Consider the following 16,473-nt stretch of genomic DNA (forward strand, 5'->3'; position numbering starts at 1 on the left):
CTGCTCCCAATGCCACCCCAAGTGCTGCAAATGTGGCCACACCAGGGCGCTTGCAGCTGTCAGTGTGGACAGACTGCAGCGCGTTCCCTACTGCGTTCTATGAAGGCGGGTTTAACTCACAGCATTCTACATCTGCAAGTGTAGCCAGGCCCTAAGATTTGCAACAGTAAGAGAAAAGGTAAGAGAGCAACAGAGAGGGACATGAGGAACTCTAAAAGCAGACATTAGACTAGGAAAGAATTATCAATAAAGAAAAGCAATTTGGATTCTCTTCCAGAACAGTAGGAGGGAACGAAGGTTGTGGGGGAAGGTGTTCTTGTTCTGCATTGCTTTTTGATGGTTACTATATAAAATTACACCCTTCTAAAACTTTCCACCTGGAATTTCAAAGCAAATTACAAAACATTAATTAACATTTTAAAAATTAAAACCATTAATTAACATAACATAAGTAAGGCTTTTGATACCATTTCACATGACTTTGTCATAAACAAACTAGAGAAATGTAGCCTAGATTAACCTCCTATAGGGTGGATGTGCAACTGATTGGAAAAGCGTTTTCAGAGAGTCATTATCAATGGTTCACAATCAACCTGGAAGGGCATATCAAGTGGGGTCCCACATGGGTCTGACCTGCGTCCAGTTCTATTCAGTATCTTCACAAATGATTTAGATAATGGCATAAATAGTACACTCAAAGTTTTCAAACAATTCCAATCTGGGAGGGGTTGCAAGCACTTTGGAGGGCAGGATTAGAATTCAAAATGATCTTGACAAACTGGAGAAATGGTCTGAAATAAACAGGATGAAATTCAATAAGGACAAATGTGAAGTACTACACATAGGAACGAATAATCAATTGCACAAATACAAAATGGGAAACAACTGCCTTCGAAGGAGTACTACACAAAAGGCTCTGGTAGTTATACTGGATCACAAACTAAATATGAATCAACACTGTTGCAAAAAAAGCAAACATAATTCTGGGATGCATATTAGCTGCAGTGTTTAAGCAATACATGAGAGGTCATTTTTCCACTCTATTCAGCACTGCTTATACTCCAGTTGAGGCCTTATGTACAATGCTGGGCACCACATTTCAGGAAAGATGTGGACAAACTGGAGAAAGTCCAGAGGAAAACAATAAAAATATTTAAAGGTCTAGAAAGAAAAATTCACATTTTCATAATTCCTAAAACACTGCAATATTAGGTGGTGTGCCTAGTCGTTCATCTCAGTTGGAGCAGGACAGTACCGAATTCAGAGAGATCTACTTATCTGTCACTGGCCTTTATTCAGATAAGTAAATATATATAAATCAAAGCCAACTGGGTAACTTGTTAAGCAGCATATCATATGTTACATGGGAATTCCATATGAAAGCTACCTTTCTGGAAAATTCACAAAGGTGATTTCTTAATCCATAGCGAACACTTTTTTGCATTAGTTTAGTACGCTCCAGTGTGATCAGTTAAACTGGTACAATTCTGTCAACTGTATAAGAGCTTAATTATCCCATCTGCTTTTGTGTCCAAAAAAACATATGTGGCTGTACACTAGGAAAGGAAAAACAAAACAGAAAACAAGTCATAATGACAGGACAGGTTAAACCCCCTGACTCATTTAGATTAGAAATCCTTGAAGTAATGATCATCTGTATAACTTTAAAGAGAAGCCTATGTTTCATCTGTATATTCTCCCCACAAAATACTAGCTAGTAGTAGTTGTAATTGGAATGTTCCAAAGTTGGAGAGAGAAGGTCAACTGCAGTTGAGATGTGGAGAAGAGTAGCAAGTAGAGATGCCAGTCAGAATGAATTAATGGCCAAATCACAAGTACCCAGACACATCTTCAAAGAGTGTGAAGGCAAAAACCACACTAAAGTACCTCAGTTATGAAACCAATCACCACCTGCTCTCCTAAAGCCAACAGTCAGTCATCAATATTCTTGTAATCGTTTAACAGGGCCTATGTCTATTTTACTGTACTTGCAATTTATCTTAAAATACCTTCCAATTTATCTTAAAATCTCTTTTGACTCATTAATGTAACACCTTTACTTTCCTACAGGAAACAAAAATTGTATTTAAATCTAGCCTAGAAACAATAATAAACAAAATCCAACAAAAGTAGATTTGAACTCTGGGAAAGGATTTCAAGTGTTAATTTTGAACTAGGATTGTAAGGACTTCCATTCATCCCTTACATTCTTTTTTCCCCGTCAGGAGGTTTTCCAGCACTTGTTGTTAATCTGTTGAGTTTTGTAATCTCAAACCACTATTATCAAACTAATATATTTATACTTTATTTTTCATGCCAAACTATTTTACAGAAATCATGCACTCATCATAGAAATACAACTCCCTCAGGTTCAGTGTGACCATTCCAGTTGGATGCAATAAGTTAGGACAGGAAGTGAAAAATTTAGGTTGGAATATGTAATTTACTTGTTCTCATAATATAAGAACTAGGGGCCACCAAATGAAATTAATGGGTAGCAGGTTTAAAACAAATAAAAGGAAGTTCTTCTTCACTCAGCGCACAGTCAACCTGTGGAACTCCTTGCCTGAGGAGGTTGTGAAGGCAAGGACTATAACAGGATTTAAAAGGGAACTGGATAAATTCATAGAGGTTAAGTCCATTAATGGCTATTAGCCAGGATGGGTAAGGAATGGTGTCCCTAGCCTCTGTTTGTCAGAGGGTGGAGATGGATGGCAGGAGAAAGATCACTTGATCATTACATGTTAGGTTCACTCCCTCTGGGGCATCTGGTATTGACCACTGTCGGTAGTGGGCTGGATGGACCTTTGGTCTGACCCAGTATGGCCATTCTTATGTTCTTAATTAGCTAAGATGGAATCTGATCAAGGCACACTGGTATTGACTACAACACAACTCTTATGAAAAGCGTCTTTAATGATAATGTCAGGAACTCTGTTTTCGGTCTTATGCTAAGGACAGTGTACAGACATCCTGCCCATCCAGAATGCCATGCCTATCTCAAGAGGCATAAACCCATCCCAAGGCCCGCAGACTGAGGTCCTCCACAGCTGACACAGGCATTCCCCCACCCTCATTTTGTCCAGGACACCTAAGTCCCGCACTAAAGGCTGATCCCTCCCATCCAGGGGCAGCCAGCACCAGGTCCCCGTGGATGGGCACAATCACACAGGTAGCACGTCACCGTCTTGGTAAATCCCGCTGTCCCCTGTGTTACTCCACTGAATGGGCCACGGTGTGCAGATGGCTGATGGGTTAGAGGGAGTAATTCTGGGCTGCCCGTCATCTCCCGCTCCCCTGACCCCCAACTCCTCGGACCGACGCGCATTCCTCGCTACTATGAAATGAAGAGGCGTCGCCGCAAAGCGCCTCACCTTGCGAGCCTCTCAACATGGCGTCAGGCGGCTTTACGCCGTCACAGAACTCAACGAGGTCGCACAAGATGGCGGCGGGCGGGATGATGCACGCGCAGAGTTCACCACACGGGACTAGGCTCTCCAGTGAGGGGAGGAGACGTTGGAACGCGCCTCATTTGCAGACCCACACAAGATGGCGACGGGACGTCTAGCTCGTGCGCAGAACGCGCCGAGGAAGGGGGCATGTGTCGCGCATGCGCAGCGCCCCCTCCCCCACGCGCGTGCGGGAGGCCCCGTGGGGGAACGGGGTGTCGCGGCTGCGAGGCCCACCCAAGATGGCGGTGCGGTTGCGGGGTCAGCGGCTCATGACCTTCGTCCACTTGTTCTGTTTCCTGTGGGCCTTGTTCTCACTCTCTCAGAATGTGGGCCTGCCCCACTCCCTCCGCAGGGAGAGCGAGAACACCTACGGCGGCCGCTGGAAATACCTGACCTTCATCAACCAGGTGCCGGCTGGCCCGAGCGGGATTGGAGGGCGCTAGGCCTATTGTGAAGGGGGAGTTAGAGGGGGGTCTCACCTGGGGGCAGTAGATGTGGGCGAAGGGGGTGCAAGAGGGAGGGGTGGCTTGAAGGTTGCGGTGGGGGGGCAAAGAGGGAGGCCTGGCTGGAAGGGGAGTCAGTGTGGGCCAAAGGGGGCACAGTAGGGGGGTCTGGCTTGAAGGTTGCAGTGGACAGGTGTGGGTCAAAGGGGTGCAAGAGGGAGGCCTGGCATGTGGGGAGAAGTACATGTGGGACATGGCGGACACAAGAGGGGAAGCCTGGTTTGATGGTTTCAGGGGGCAGGTGTGAGTCAAAACTGGGGAGAAGAACCGGCCTATGGAGGGGACCGGTCATGTTGTGGGAACCGGACCTATCATCACTTGATCCATGTTTCCATTATTGTATGAAAAATTAAAATTAAATTTAAATTAATTTTGAAAATTAAATTATCTTATTTAAAAGTAACTGAAAATGTAACAGCAGTAATGACAATGATAATATCCAGCCCTTCCCTTGTGCTTCTCTTTTTCGGAGTACTTTACAAACATAAATTTAAAAAATCAAACAGTATTTTGTGGATATTATCACCTAACTTCTGTAGAAAATTCATGGAATTTTTTTCTCTCTTTTCAAAAAAATTTTTTTAATGGGGAAAAAATAGCAGATGATTAATTCTAAACAACTTAATTTTATAACAAGGAACCAAATAAAATGGCTTGTATAAAATGGGAAATTTTGAGACAGTGGAGATAGAAGATGTTCACATTGATCATTTGGGACTTGATCTTGCAATTCCTGCTGCTCACAGAACTCCCATTGGCAACAGTTTTGCACAGGGACAGTGTGCACATAGAGAGTTAGGATCAGCTGCCTGCACTTTAAAAAGTTTGAAAATCCATTACTAAAATGCATGTTTAGAATTAGTCAGAGGATAAAGTTGCCAAAAGCAAGGAGTAAGTGAAATTTATGGTCCTGAGCCAAAATAAAGTAGGGTAAAACTCCTTTTGAGTCATTGGGAATTTTGGCTGTATTAGAAATACAGAATTTTGTCCTTTATGCTGAACTGGTAAGATGTCATTACAGTAGAGAGACTAGAATCACAAACACTTGAGTGTTTTACTTTTTTTTTCCAAAGGAAGTTTAAAGCCACTGTAGTGCCAGTAAATGTATACATGAACAAAAACAAGTATATTGATTGAAGAGTGAGGCAACAGGCTAGGTAAACATGAATAACTTCCAGGACAAACTTATATTCACTTAAATAAAGTGTTTTCTTCTTTGGAAGACTAGAGAAGAGTGGTAAAAGGATATATTTGTAACCAAAATAATGTAATAAAACAATTTCTTAATGTTTTCTTCATTTCTTAATACATTTAGATTCTGCAAACTCTATTGTTTGGAATATGTGTCATACTTGACTTTGCTTGTGTGTTCATCCCTGCCAAAAAGAACCATGTGTCATCCCGATTGTTGCCTCCAAGAGACTTCCTCTTCTCAGTGCTAGTATTCCCTGTTGGCTTAGTAAGTAGTTCCTACAAACAGGCCCCCCTCTCAAATAACTTCGGAAAAGACAGAAGATATTGGCACATCCAGATTAAACTGACACAGCTGAAAGCTGTAATATTTCATATGCTATTTTATTTCGTTTCAGACATAATAACAGATCTAATTTATCCCTGACTTGATTGACTTTTAATGTATACCCGATAGGAAAGGATCATTTTGTCTAATATGTTAACAGCTGCTTTTTGAAACATGTGGACACAAAGCAAGTTGAGTTCACTTAGGGCTTACCTTTCTTCCCGTAAGTAATCATCAAGAATGGGGGTACTCATGAATATTTATGTGAAAATGAGTTTATGTTATCAGATTCCTAGATTGGGGCCTTGTGCACCTGAGAGAGGTGCTCTGATGTAACTAAATTGGTTCAACTCCCTTAGGTGGACATTCTTAATCCAGTGTAAGAGTACCTTATTTTGATTTAGCTTATGTCAGCGAGGAATGAGCATAAATTAAACCAAGAATAGGCACTCATAAATTGAAATAAGTGTCTACACAAAGGATTTGCACTGATTTAAGTGAATTGGTTTCTAAACTGGCTCAGTTAAATCAGTGCAACTTTCTTGTGTGGACAAGGCCTGGGATTGTCTTGAGTTCTGTGGACAATGGAGCTTAAGAAAAAAATTCTTACACTTCAGAAAATATAAAATATGCATATTTTAGGAATTAAGGAAGCATTAGATTATAAAATTGCTGCTGTAGCTCCTGTACATGTCTCACTTTAATTTTTCTACAAACTTTTTTGTTCTTGGTTAATGATTATCAATTATATTGTATTTTTCAAAGGATTGCTTTGTGGTCTGAGTTCACTAATAGCAAGTTACTGTTATATTTCCCTCATTCTTTTAGTACATGCTAACCAAAATGAAGTGCAGACCACCCACCCTGTCCTGCATCTACTGACCTCAGTGGTAAAATTCCCATGGACTCCAATGGGAGTAGAATTAATTTAATAAATTCTCTATTACTTATGCAATAACTTATAGTAGTATTTCAATGAAGAATACATTTTCTGAATTTGACAGGAAAAAAAAAAGACGGTAATCAGTACTAAACTGTCTTAACATTCACCATGTAAACAGAAAAACTTTTTAAAACATCTTCTCTTCAAAGCAACTATTTTGATGAGGATAAACTCTGTCTGAATAGTCCTGTGCACAAAGATTAGTAATACAGTAGACCCTCACAGTTACGAACACCTTGTGATTGGAGGTTGTTTGTAATTCTGAAATGTTCATAATTTTGAGCAAAACATTATGGCTTTTTCAGAAGTTTACATCTGAACATTGACTTACTATGAAGCTTTACTATGCAGAAGAAAAATACAGCTTTGAAACTTTACTATGCAGAAGAAAAATGCTGCTTTCCCTTTATTTTTTTAGTAGTTTAGGTTTAACACAGTACTAGACGGTATTTGTGCTTTTGGGGGCGGCGGGGGAGGGTGTCTCTGCTCCTGCCAGATTGCATACTTCCACTTCCAACTAAGGTGTGTGGTTGACTGCTCAGTTCGTAACTCTTGTGTTCGTAACTCAAGGTTCTGCTGTATTTAGTTTTATTTACATGCAGGTTTTTATCTCAGTTTGTAGCTGTTACTTTTTGGACCCTTTATGCATATGACAGAGAATTGGTTTACCCTAAAGAACTGGATGAGACTACTCCATCCTGGCTTAATCATACTATGGTAAGCAGATAGTGTTTCTTTCTTAAGGTCTTGGGTTTGATGTTTTTTCACTTTATGGTATTTTCCTCATTATGTATGTATAGTATATGCAGTTTGTTTGAACATAACAATAACTTGCAGACAATTTAGTGTACAGATTTCTTACTTATCTTCTGGTATTCCACACTGCATCAAGTGTAGATATCAGGGTCATGGCCTGTAGCCCTACCATACCATTCTCTAAACTGGTTTCAGAGTAACAGCCGTGTTAGTCTGTCTTTGCAAAAAGAAAAGGAGTACTTGTGGCACCTTAGAGACTAACCAATTTATCTGAGCATGAGCTTTCGTGAGCTACAGCTCACTTCCATCTCTACTGCTGGTGGAGATGCACCAGTAGTAACAAGAATGTGGGGGGGAAAGACTAGTGTAGACTCAACCCAGGGCTCTCTGTTTTGTAGGGTACAGCTACACTGAAGAAAAAAGAAGAAGAAATAAAAACCCTACAACTCTCCGGGTTTCAGAGCCCAAGCTCCAGCCTGAGCAGAAATGTCTACATTGCTATTTTAGCCTCAATAGCATGAGCCTAAGTCAGTTAGCCGAGATTCGGAGATTCTCTGCTGTGGAGTTGCAGGGAGGGGGGTTGGTTTCTTGAGTGTAGACACATCCTTAGTTCTTTTTATGAACAGCTAGATGCCTCTTTCACTGAATATCACCTGTCCTGTGCACTGAATTAGGCAGGGTGCGTGGCTAAAACAGTATGTAGCATGTATTTATATACTGTATTATAATATATACATGGAAGAGGGCTGCACAAGTCTTTTTCATTTTCTGATTTTTGGGTGCTTCACACTGCAGCCAGAACGTTCTTTTAATATGTTTTTGTATGGAGTGTAAATCTAATAATCTATCTAGATATATGAATTTCTTAAATCTTGTAGAACATTCGCGGATAAATCTGTAAATTGCACAGTAACTGGTCCTATATATTATGGGCCAGGTCCAAAGCATGTTGAATGTAGTTAGCTAAATTGGTCCTGATCCAAAGCTAACTGTAAGTCAACATAACTCCCACTGAAGTCAGTTTGAGTTCTGAATGAGAAGGACTGCAGGATTTTACATTATTTAGTTATTGACTCTCTAATTTGTCTCATCGGTCCTGAGCCAGTACCATGTCAATGACAGCTTTGCCATTGACTTCAGTGAATATAGGATCAAGTCTATAGTACTCAAAATCAACTATTGGCATCTTATTTCCTGATTAAAAACATCAATTTAATTTGGTTGCATCTCTTGGTGGCCTTTAATTTCTGGGGGCATGGATGCAGCTGTTACAAAGTAAAGAGACTACATTTGTGAGGGATGGAAGGAATCTGTTATATTAGTTCATCAGAGAAGCCTACCAAAAAAAATACTCCAGTGCTCTTCCTGAAGTTTTCACAGTTGATGTTTCTGTCATAATTGTTTTCTAGGATATCGTTTGTTCATATTGTATCTTTCCATATCTGATTCTTATATTTGATTTTTATTTTCAGCATACCACTATACTGCCACTACTTCTTGTTGAGCTGGTTACATGTCCACATAAGTATCTTTCTAAATTGAGGGGAATGATAGGACTTAGCATCTTTGGTACTTCATACCTCACATGGTAGGCATTCCTTGTTTCTCAGAAACACATCAGCACCAAGAAGCATAAAGAGCAGAATGCATGTGTGTGTTTTGTCATAATATTTATTGCTTGATGGAATTACCATAATGTATCTTGGTTGTTACACTCTAGTATAACCATATACAAATACTTTAAAAGAGATAATAAAAATGCATGCTACAGTCACTTTTTTTTTTTTAAACTACAATAGTGTGGTCCCACAGGGAACGCTCCTGATTCATGACCACCTGGTTCCAAATACTACCTCCATGTGTGCTTTGGAGAGAGCTGCTGCAGAGCACTCTTCAATGGCAGATGTAGTAGCGAATGTTCATGTGTAACCTTTATGTGGAGTGCCCCCCTTTGCTGCAGAACATTTATGACCAGTAGATTTGACCCACAGAGAGGTTTAAGCTACACCTCTACCCCAATATAATGCAGTCCTCAGAAGCCAAAAAATCTTACTGTCTTACAGGTGAGACCACGTTATATCGGGGTAGGGAGAGGAACAGCTCCCTGCCCCAGCTCACCTCTGCTCTGCCTCTGTCTTCTCTGCTGAGTGCGCCGCTGCCGCTCCGCTTCTCCTTCCCTTCTTTCCAGGCTTGCCGTGCCAATCAGCTGTTTGGCGCGGGAAGCCTGGAAGGAAGGAGGGGGGAGAGAAGCGGAGCAGCGGCAGTGCGCTCAGGGGAGGAGGGGGAGCGGAGGTGAGTTGGGGCGAAGAGCGGTTCCTCTGGGCCCCCCCTCACTCCAGCTCACCTCTGCTCAGCCTCCGCCCCCTCCCAGGCTTGCCGCACCAGCTGATTGGCACAGCAAGCCTGGGAGGGAGGAGAGGCAGAGCTGCAGCACACTCGTGGGAGGAGGCGGAGTGGAGGTGAGCTGGGGTGGGGAGGCTGCAACAAGTACGGGGGGGTGCAGAGGAACCACTTGTGGTAACACGAATTCAGATGTAACAAGGTAAAGCAGCCCCACTCCCCAGAGTGCTGCTTTACCGTGTTATATCCGAATTCGTGTTACATCAGATCACATTATATCAGGATAGAGGTGTACTTAATTTATTCAAAGTCAGTGATAATGTTAAAACCTAATAATGATCAATTTGAATAGCAACATGGTGAACTATTTCACTGCTTAGTGTATTAGCAAAACAAATATTTTACATGTGTGTGTAAAATATTTATGTAGCATGGTTAGATTCCGTCAAAAGACATTCCACAAAAATAAGTTTCAGGTTTAGAATATACAGACACTTGAATATGCTGTTTAAGTGTCTGATCCTCCACATAGTATACTAGAAGGGAAACAGATAACTGGGTGCAAGAGGAAGATTTCAAAGGAAAATGAAAGATGTCAGGAAGCTGGAAGGATTTGAATAAAGCAAAGCAGATTAAATTTAAATTCTCTTTATTGATTAAAAGATACAAATATGTTATTAGACACCTTACTGTTTTCATTTGTTTTGAGTAAATTTGTTTTAAGAAAAACCTCTATAGATTTCCCCAAAAATTCTGCAGGCTCAGAGACTAAAGTCTTACAAATTTTCCCTCAAATTCCCTGTAACCCTGCTCAGGATGAATAGTAAACTGTCATAAAATAACTGCTTAAATTTAGTTGCTGACCTTTCAAATGGTTATTCATCTGATACAGGCAAGTTATCAGTCTGTCTTTATTTATTTATTTATTTCATTTTAAACCTAAAATTAAAAATACCTATCCTGAACATTAATCTCCTTTCACTTAATTATAAATATAATTACATGAATATGAAACTAGTATCTTACCATAGCTAGCTGAAACAATAAGAAAATAACCAGAAATCTTGAATCCAAATATTCCCCAACTACACTCAACAGTATGAGCCCTTAATACACCATTTCTTATCCAGAAGCTTGCAGCTTGCCCTGAAGATCAGCACATTTGAGTTACTTTGGCTTGGGGAGGGGAGTAAATTCCAAAGTTGAAGGCCCCTCAGAGAATGCCCTGCAGGCAGCTCCAATCTGTTGCATAGAGGGGGCTCCTGTTCAAACACCTGTGTTCACTGCAACTATGGTAATATAGCCTGAGTAATGTAGTCCCCAGGGCATGGCTACACTGGAAACTTCAAAGCATTCCTGCGGGAGCGCTCCCGCAGCAGCACTTTGAAGTGTGAGTGTGGTTGCACACGGCTCCCAGTGCTCGGAGCCTGTTTACACAAGCGCTTTAAAGCGCTCTGACTTGCTGCGCTCAGGGGGGTGATTTTTCACACCCCCGAGCCAGCAAGTTAGAGCGCTATAAAATGTAAGTGTAGCCAAGCCCTTAGGCTAGGTCTACACTACGCACCTTACAACGGCACGCCTGTGCCACTGCAGCCACAGGGTTGTAAGGTGCGCAGTGTAGCCGCTCTTTGTCACCAGGAGAGCATTTCCCGCCAACAAAGTGCTGTCGACAAAGACACTTTTCGTCATTAAAACGTCTGTCGTTCAGGGCGGTGTTTTTTTTCACACCCCTGAATGACAAAAGTTTTAACGATGAAAATGCGGTGTCGATGTACACTGAGGCTATGTCTGCACTGTAGTACCTAAACTGGCTACAGCGGCATTAGCATGGCTAAAAATAGCAGTGTAGATGCAGTGGTGTGAGCTTCAGCATGGGCTGTAGACAAGCACACCACAGACGTTGGGTGCTCACTTGCTTTGTTGAAAGCTGCATTGTCACATCTACACTGCTGTTTTTAGCCATGCTACTTAGATGCGTCTACCTGAGCTGCAGTCACACCTCTGATTGCATTGTGCATGAACCCTTCGATACATAGGTCCAATCCAATTCAGACTTTATAGCTCAAAACCCGCCCTTTAAAATCCACCTGGAAACCATTAGATAGCTAATGCACATCCCAGAGTAATGGGATCACATATTAATAAACCACCACATTCTGTACCAGCTTCTAGGTTGATTTAAAATGTAGGATGCACTGCATTAGAAAATCTTCAAATGGAAAAGGCATGGATTACTGAAGCAAGCTCCACATCCAGAAGAAATCATCACAGTACACTGCTACTGTATGAACGCAACATTTAGTGATACGCCTGAATTGAAATGACCACCTCTGTAAATGTATAGTTAATGTACTGCTGCATGTCCATGTATATAACATGAAAAAAGCTGAGAACTAAAGAATAGCTACAATGTCACATTTCAGAGTAACAGCCGTGTTAGTCTGTCTTTGCAAAAAGAAAAGGAGTACTTGTGGCACCTTAGAGACTAACCAATTTATTTGAGCATGAGCTTTCGTGAGCAGGGGATATGGAGGACTTATTAAAAAAAATCTTAGCAAATCTTTAGTTATACAGTTTCCAATTGTAGAACAACATAAAATATTTAAACAACAATTACAATAAAATGTTCCTAGGGTTGAGGCAGTTCTGTACCTGCTATAATGTCTGTGCCAACTCTAACTCAGAATTCTGTGGTTGTGTGGGTTTGTGTTGCATCTTTAGGGTCACATTTTCAAAGGACATCCAGTCCATACCCATGCAAAACTTGTTCATGGAAAAACAACATTGCTTAATTACCAATCATAAGAGGTAGATAGGCTTTCAGTGATGACAGTTTTCATTCAGAAATGCTTTATTTGCTTATACACATAGAATTTGGTTTTGTGTGCACAAAGTTGCATGTGTAATTCACCATTCAGTTATGTGTTACTTATCCTTCTAGTGGACAGAGGTTTATGAATCTTCTACTGCTTACACCAGTGGTTCCCAAACTCGTTCCGCCGCTTGTGCAGGGAAAGCCCCGGCGGGCCGGGCCGGTTTGTTTACCTGCCGTGTCCGCAGGTTTGGCCGATCGCGGCTCCCAGTGTCCATGGTTCGCTGCTCCAGACCAATGGGAGCTGCTGGAAGTGGCAGCCAGTATGTTCCTCGGCCCGCGCAGCGAACTGCGGCCACTGGGAGCCGTGATCAGCCGAACCTGTGGATGCAGCAGGTAAACAAACTGGCCCAGCCCACCTGGGGCTTTCCCCACAAAAGCAGCGGAACAAGTTTGGGAACCACTGGCTTACACCTAGAGAACAGTCATTTAACTCAAGTGACCAAGGCTTGTGTTTTTAGTCACAGGTTCAATCCCATTGTTGGCACAAGTTAGCTGCACATATCCAATGTTGAAGATCCTCTATACATTTGACACACATGGATACATTTTCAGAAGAGCTCATGATCAGCCTCCTGTTCTGCAGACTAATTTTTAAATCTTATAATGTGAATTCAAATGTGCATATTTGTACTCACAGGCACTTGGTTAGAGGTTCAGGTACTCTGATTTGTGCTGACAATTCAGTTGTGAATACAGAAGTGTTTGTACAATCTTTGTGGGCTTCTCCTGCACTAGATTTTGAATATTTGGCCTTCAATATTGTTTTATTTTAATGGTCTGTGTTTAAATGACAGTTGGAATGCACACACACTTAAAAAAACATCTGATAGTAACACAGGTTGGCACAATGAAGAATTCTATACTGATTCTTTTTGTGTGTACATATGATATATACTGTAACTTGTTTGGCAAATCTGCATAGTTTTGTGACTTTAAGCAATGGCTGAAAAATGCTTTGCAAACCTCTGTTCAAAGGTGCTAGAGAATTTTAAACCATTATTACGTGTAATTGTTTTAATGATAGTCATGATATTACATTTTACTCTTAGAGCCTTTCATCAATAATCTCAGATTACTTTATAAATATTAATTTATCCTCACTACACTCCATTAAACCCCCTTACATTGCTTTTACTGCAGGGAAAAGTTTAAATCAAAACAAAGCTATTTTAATTTTAACTGAAAAATTTAAGTATTTATGAACATTATAGGAAAAAAATTGCTTGAAAATTTAACTAATTTACCAAACATTCCTTTTAAATTCCTTTTAAATGCAAAATTAAAATTGACAGAATTGAGATTTTCATATGTCTGAGAGAGCCAATTTATAATCTTAAAGCAAATTAAAATGGAGATATGTCTAGTTCTGTTTCTTAATACTGTTTGTCTTTCATTGCTTTAGGGTACTATGGGTAAATTATGCATCAGGGATTTGGGCATACCCAATTTTAGAAGTACTAGGCATACCTGGAAAGGCGGTACTTTTTACCATTTCCTACCTTGTAATGGTAGGATTCTACTTACTTGGAGAGCATCTAACACAGATATTATGGGGTAAGCAATGCACAGAATTTTCATTGTCACGGGATTTTGATTGGGATAAGGACAGTAAATGTGTGTTAGCAGAGAAATCTTCTGTCTAAACCTTTCCCTCACCAGATTGGTCAGCACAGAGCTTTCTCATCTCTTTCCAAAGAACATAAATTTCTTGAATGAATGTATCTAATAAGGAACTTTTATAAGTAAATATCTGCTGTTTCAGTGGAGTTTTCATCTCTGGAAATCTAGGATGAAATTTTGCTTGAGCCATTAGACAACTTGAAACAATTCTTCAGGAATAGAAATCTATGCTTAGGAGAATCCCGCAACTGGAAATGCAGGCCAGGATTGAAATGTCCACACTACTTAATTTTAATTTGTTCCTTTCTTGCAGGTGACTTTCAAAAATGTAAGAAGTAAGCATAGAGAGGAAGCTGAAAATAGGTCACACAAAGTGCGAGTTTCGTTTATGAACATACTGCATTTTTAAATCGAGATGCCAACATGCACTGTTTTGAAATATGCTCAGTCATCTCTCAAATATATTGTTCAAAGCAATAAAAATATTTCTATACCGATAAGCAGTCAAGCAATCTATAAGGAAAAAACTAATTTGTAATCAAGATTTTAATGCTTCTAACAAACTCCCACTCCAGTTATATAGAAAAAATGGTTTACATATATATTCCTGCCTGTATCTGTGTGTGTACACATGCACATACATATTCAGGCCACGAGAATGCTTTGCATTTTTTACCCAAGAGGATATGGTTCTGGCTAACCTTAGGGTTTTAATGCTCAAAGAAGTTAAAATTTTCTCCCAGGGTTTGTTCAAGAACCATATTAGACTCTAAATGTCACTACATTATGTCCAACATTTGTAAGAACAGTCCTGTGTTAAATAGTATTACAGGGGACTTAAACGTCAGCTGTATCATTAATCTGTCACTTTAATCATTAATCTTGATTTCAAGACCAACAAGCTATTACCTTATGAACCCTTTTAAATAATCTACCACTTATTTCAGTCTAAAACTAGAAATAACTATCCAGTTACAAAATATTGCTTACAAAATATTGAGTCATCATAACATCCTACTAAATACATGAGGCATAATTAATCATCAAGCCTTCTTTGGATGGATTAAATACATTAACAACCTTTCTATTGCATTTATAGCCAAACCAGATTTAGGATTTTGAATCTACAGGAGAATATTTAATAGTTGTAAATCTTTTTGCCTCTTAATGGGTGACTAATATGTGGTACATTTCAACTTGGACCCCTGTTGTTGGAAATGTAAAATATTTATAAACTAATTCCCTAAAGATCAATCCTGAATTGTTCTTTCTCTTTTCTTGAGTGCCTTTTGCACTCTAAGGCCTTATCTACACTACAGGGGAAATTAGATCTAAGCTACACAATTTGAGTTATGTGAATAGCATAACTCAAATCGATGTAGCTTAGACCTGCTTATGCGGGCTCCATGTCTAGTTGGCAGCCCATATCAAGTGGAGTGCCCCAAGGGTCAGTCCTCGGGCTGGTTTTGTTCAATATCTTCCTAAATGATCTGGATGATGGTGTGGATTGCACCCTCAGCAAGTTTAGAGATGACACTAAACTGGGAGGAGAGGTAGATATGCTGGAGGGTAGGGATAGGATACAGAGGGACCTAGACAAATTAGAGGATTGGGCCAAAAGAAATCTGATGAAGTTCAAGAAGGGCAAGTGCAGAGTCCTGCACTTAGGACCGAAGAATCCCATGCACCGCTACAGACTAGGGACCGAATGGCTAGGCAGCAGTTCTGCAGAAAAGGACCGAGGGGTTACAGTGGACGAGAAGCTGGATATGAGTCAACAGTGTGCCGTTGTTGCCAAGAAGGCCAGTGGCATTTTGGAATGTATACGTAGGGGTAGCAGATCAAGGGATGTGATCGTTCCCCTCTATTTGACATTAGTGAGGCCTCATCTGGAGTACTGTGTCCAGTTTTGAGCCCCACACTACAAGAAGGATGTGGAAAAATTGGAGAGAGTCCAGCGGAGGGCAACAAAAATGATTAGGGGACTGGAACACGTGACTTACGAGGAGAGGCTGAGAGAACTGGGATTGTTTAGTCTGTGGAAGGGGATTTGATAGCTGCTTTCAACTACCTGAAAGGGGGTTCCAAAGAGGATGGATCTAGACTGTTCTCAGTAGTAGCAGATGACAGAACAAGGAGTAATGGTCTCAAATTGCAGTGGGGGAGGTTTAGCTTAGATATTAGGAAAAACTTTTTCACTAGGAGGGTGGTGAAACACTGGAATGCGTTACCTAGGGAGTTGGTGGAATCTCCGTCCTTAGAAGTTTTTAAGGTCAGGCTTGACAAAGCCCTGGCTGGGATAGTTTAGTTGGAGATTGGCCCTGCTTTGAGCAGGGGGTTGGACTAGATGACCTCCTGAGGTCCCTTCCAACTCTGATATTCTGTGATTCAGCTATAAATCTCCTGGCTATCAGGTGCTCAGTGTTTTTAATAACTTTGTTGCTAATAATTTAAGGGTAATATAA

General features: G+C 40.6%; 1 protein-coding gene across 1 annotated transcript; it reads left to right on the top strand.

Moving 5' to 3' along the window:
- Nucleotides 1-3,610: 3,610 nt before the first annotated feature.
- Nucleotides 3,611-14,388, top strand: LOC140896969 (androgen-induced gene 1 protein). Its single transcript, XM_073309192.1, has 6 exons — nt 3,611-3,859; nt 5,271-5,414; nt 7,033-7,134; nt 8,646-8,761; nt 13,791-13,942; nt 14,322-14,388. The coding sequence occupies exons 1-6, from the start codon at nt 3,611-3,613 to the stop codon at nt 14,345-14,347; spliced, it is 789 nt and encodes a 262-aa protein (XP_073165293.1). The 3' UTR covers nt 14,348-14,388.
- The last annotated feature ends 2,085 nt before the right edge of the window (nt 14,389-16,473 follow it).

Source organism: Lepidochelys kempii, chromosome 13, assembly GCF_965140285.1.
Source record: "Lepidochelys kempii isolate rLepKem1 chromosome 13, rLepKem1.hap1, whole genome shotgun sequence".
Lineage (NCBI taxonomy): Eukaryota > Metazoa > Chordata > Testudines > Cheloniidae > Lepidochelys > Lepidochelys kempii.

Bases quoted from the DNA above. Each gene is read 5' to 3' on its own strand.
- LOC140896969 (XM_073309192.1), top strand. From the start codon at position 3,611: ATGCGCAGCGCCCCCTCCCCCACGCGCGTGCGGGAGGCCCCGTGGGGG. The intron at 5,415-7,032 runs GTAAGTAGTTCC...TTTTTATCTCAG, and splicing joins TAGTATTCCCTGTTGGCTTA to TTTGTAGCTGTTACTTTTTG. The intron at 7,135-8,645 runs GTAAGCAGATAG...TTTTATTTTCAG, and splicing joins CCTGGCTTAATCATACTATG to CATACCACTATACTGCCACT.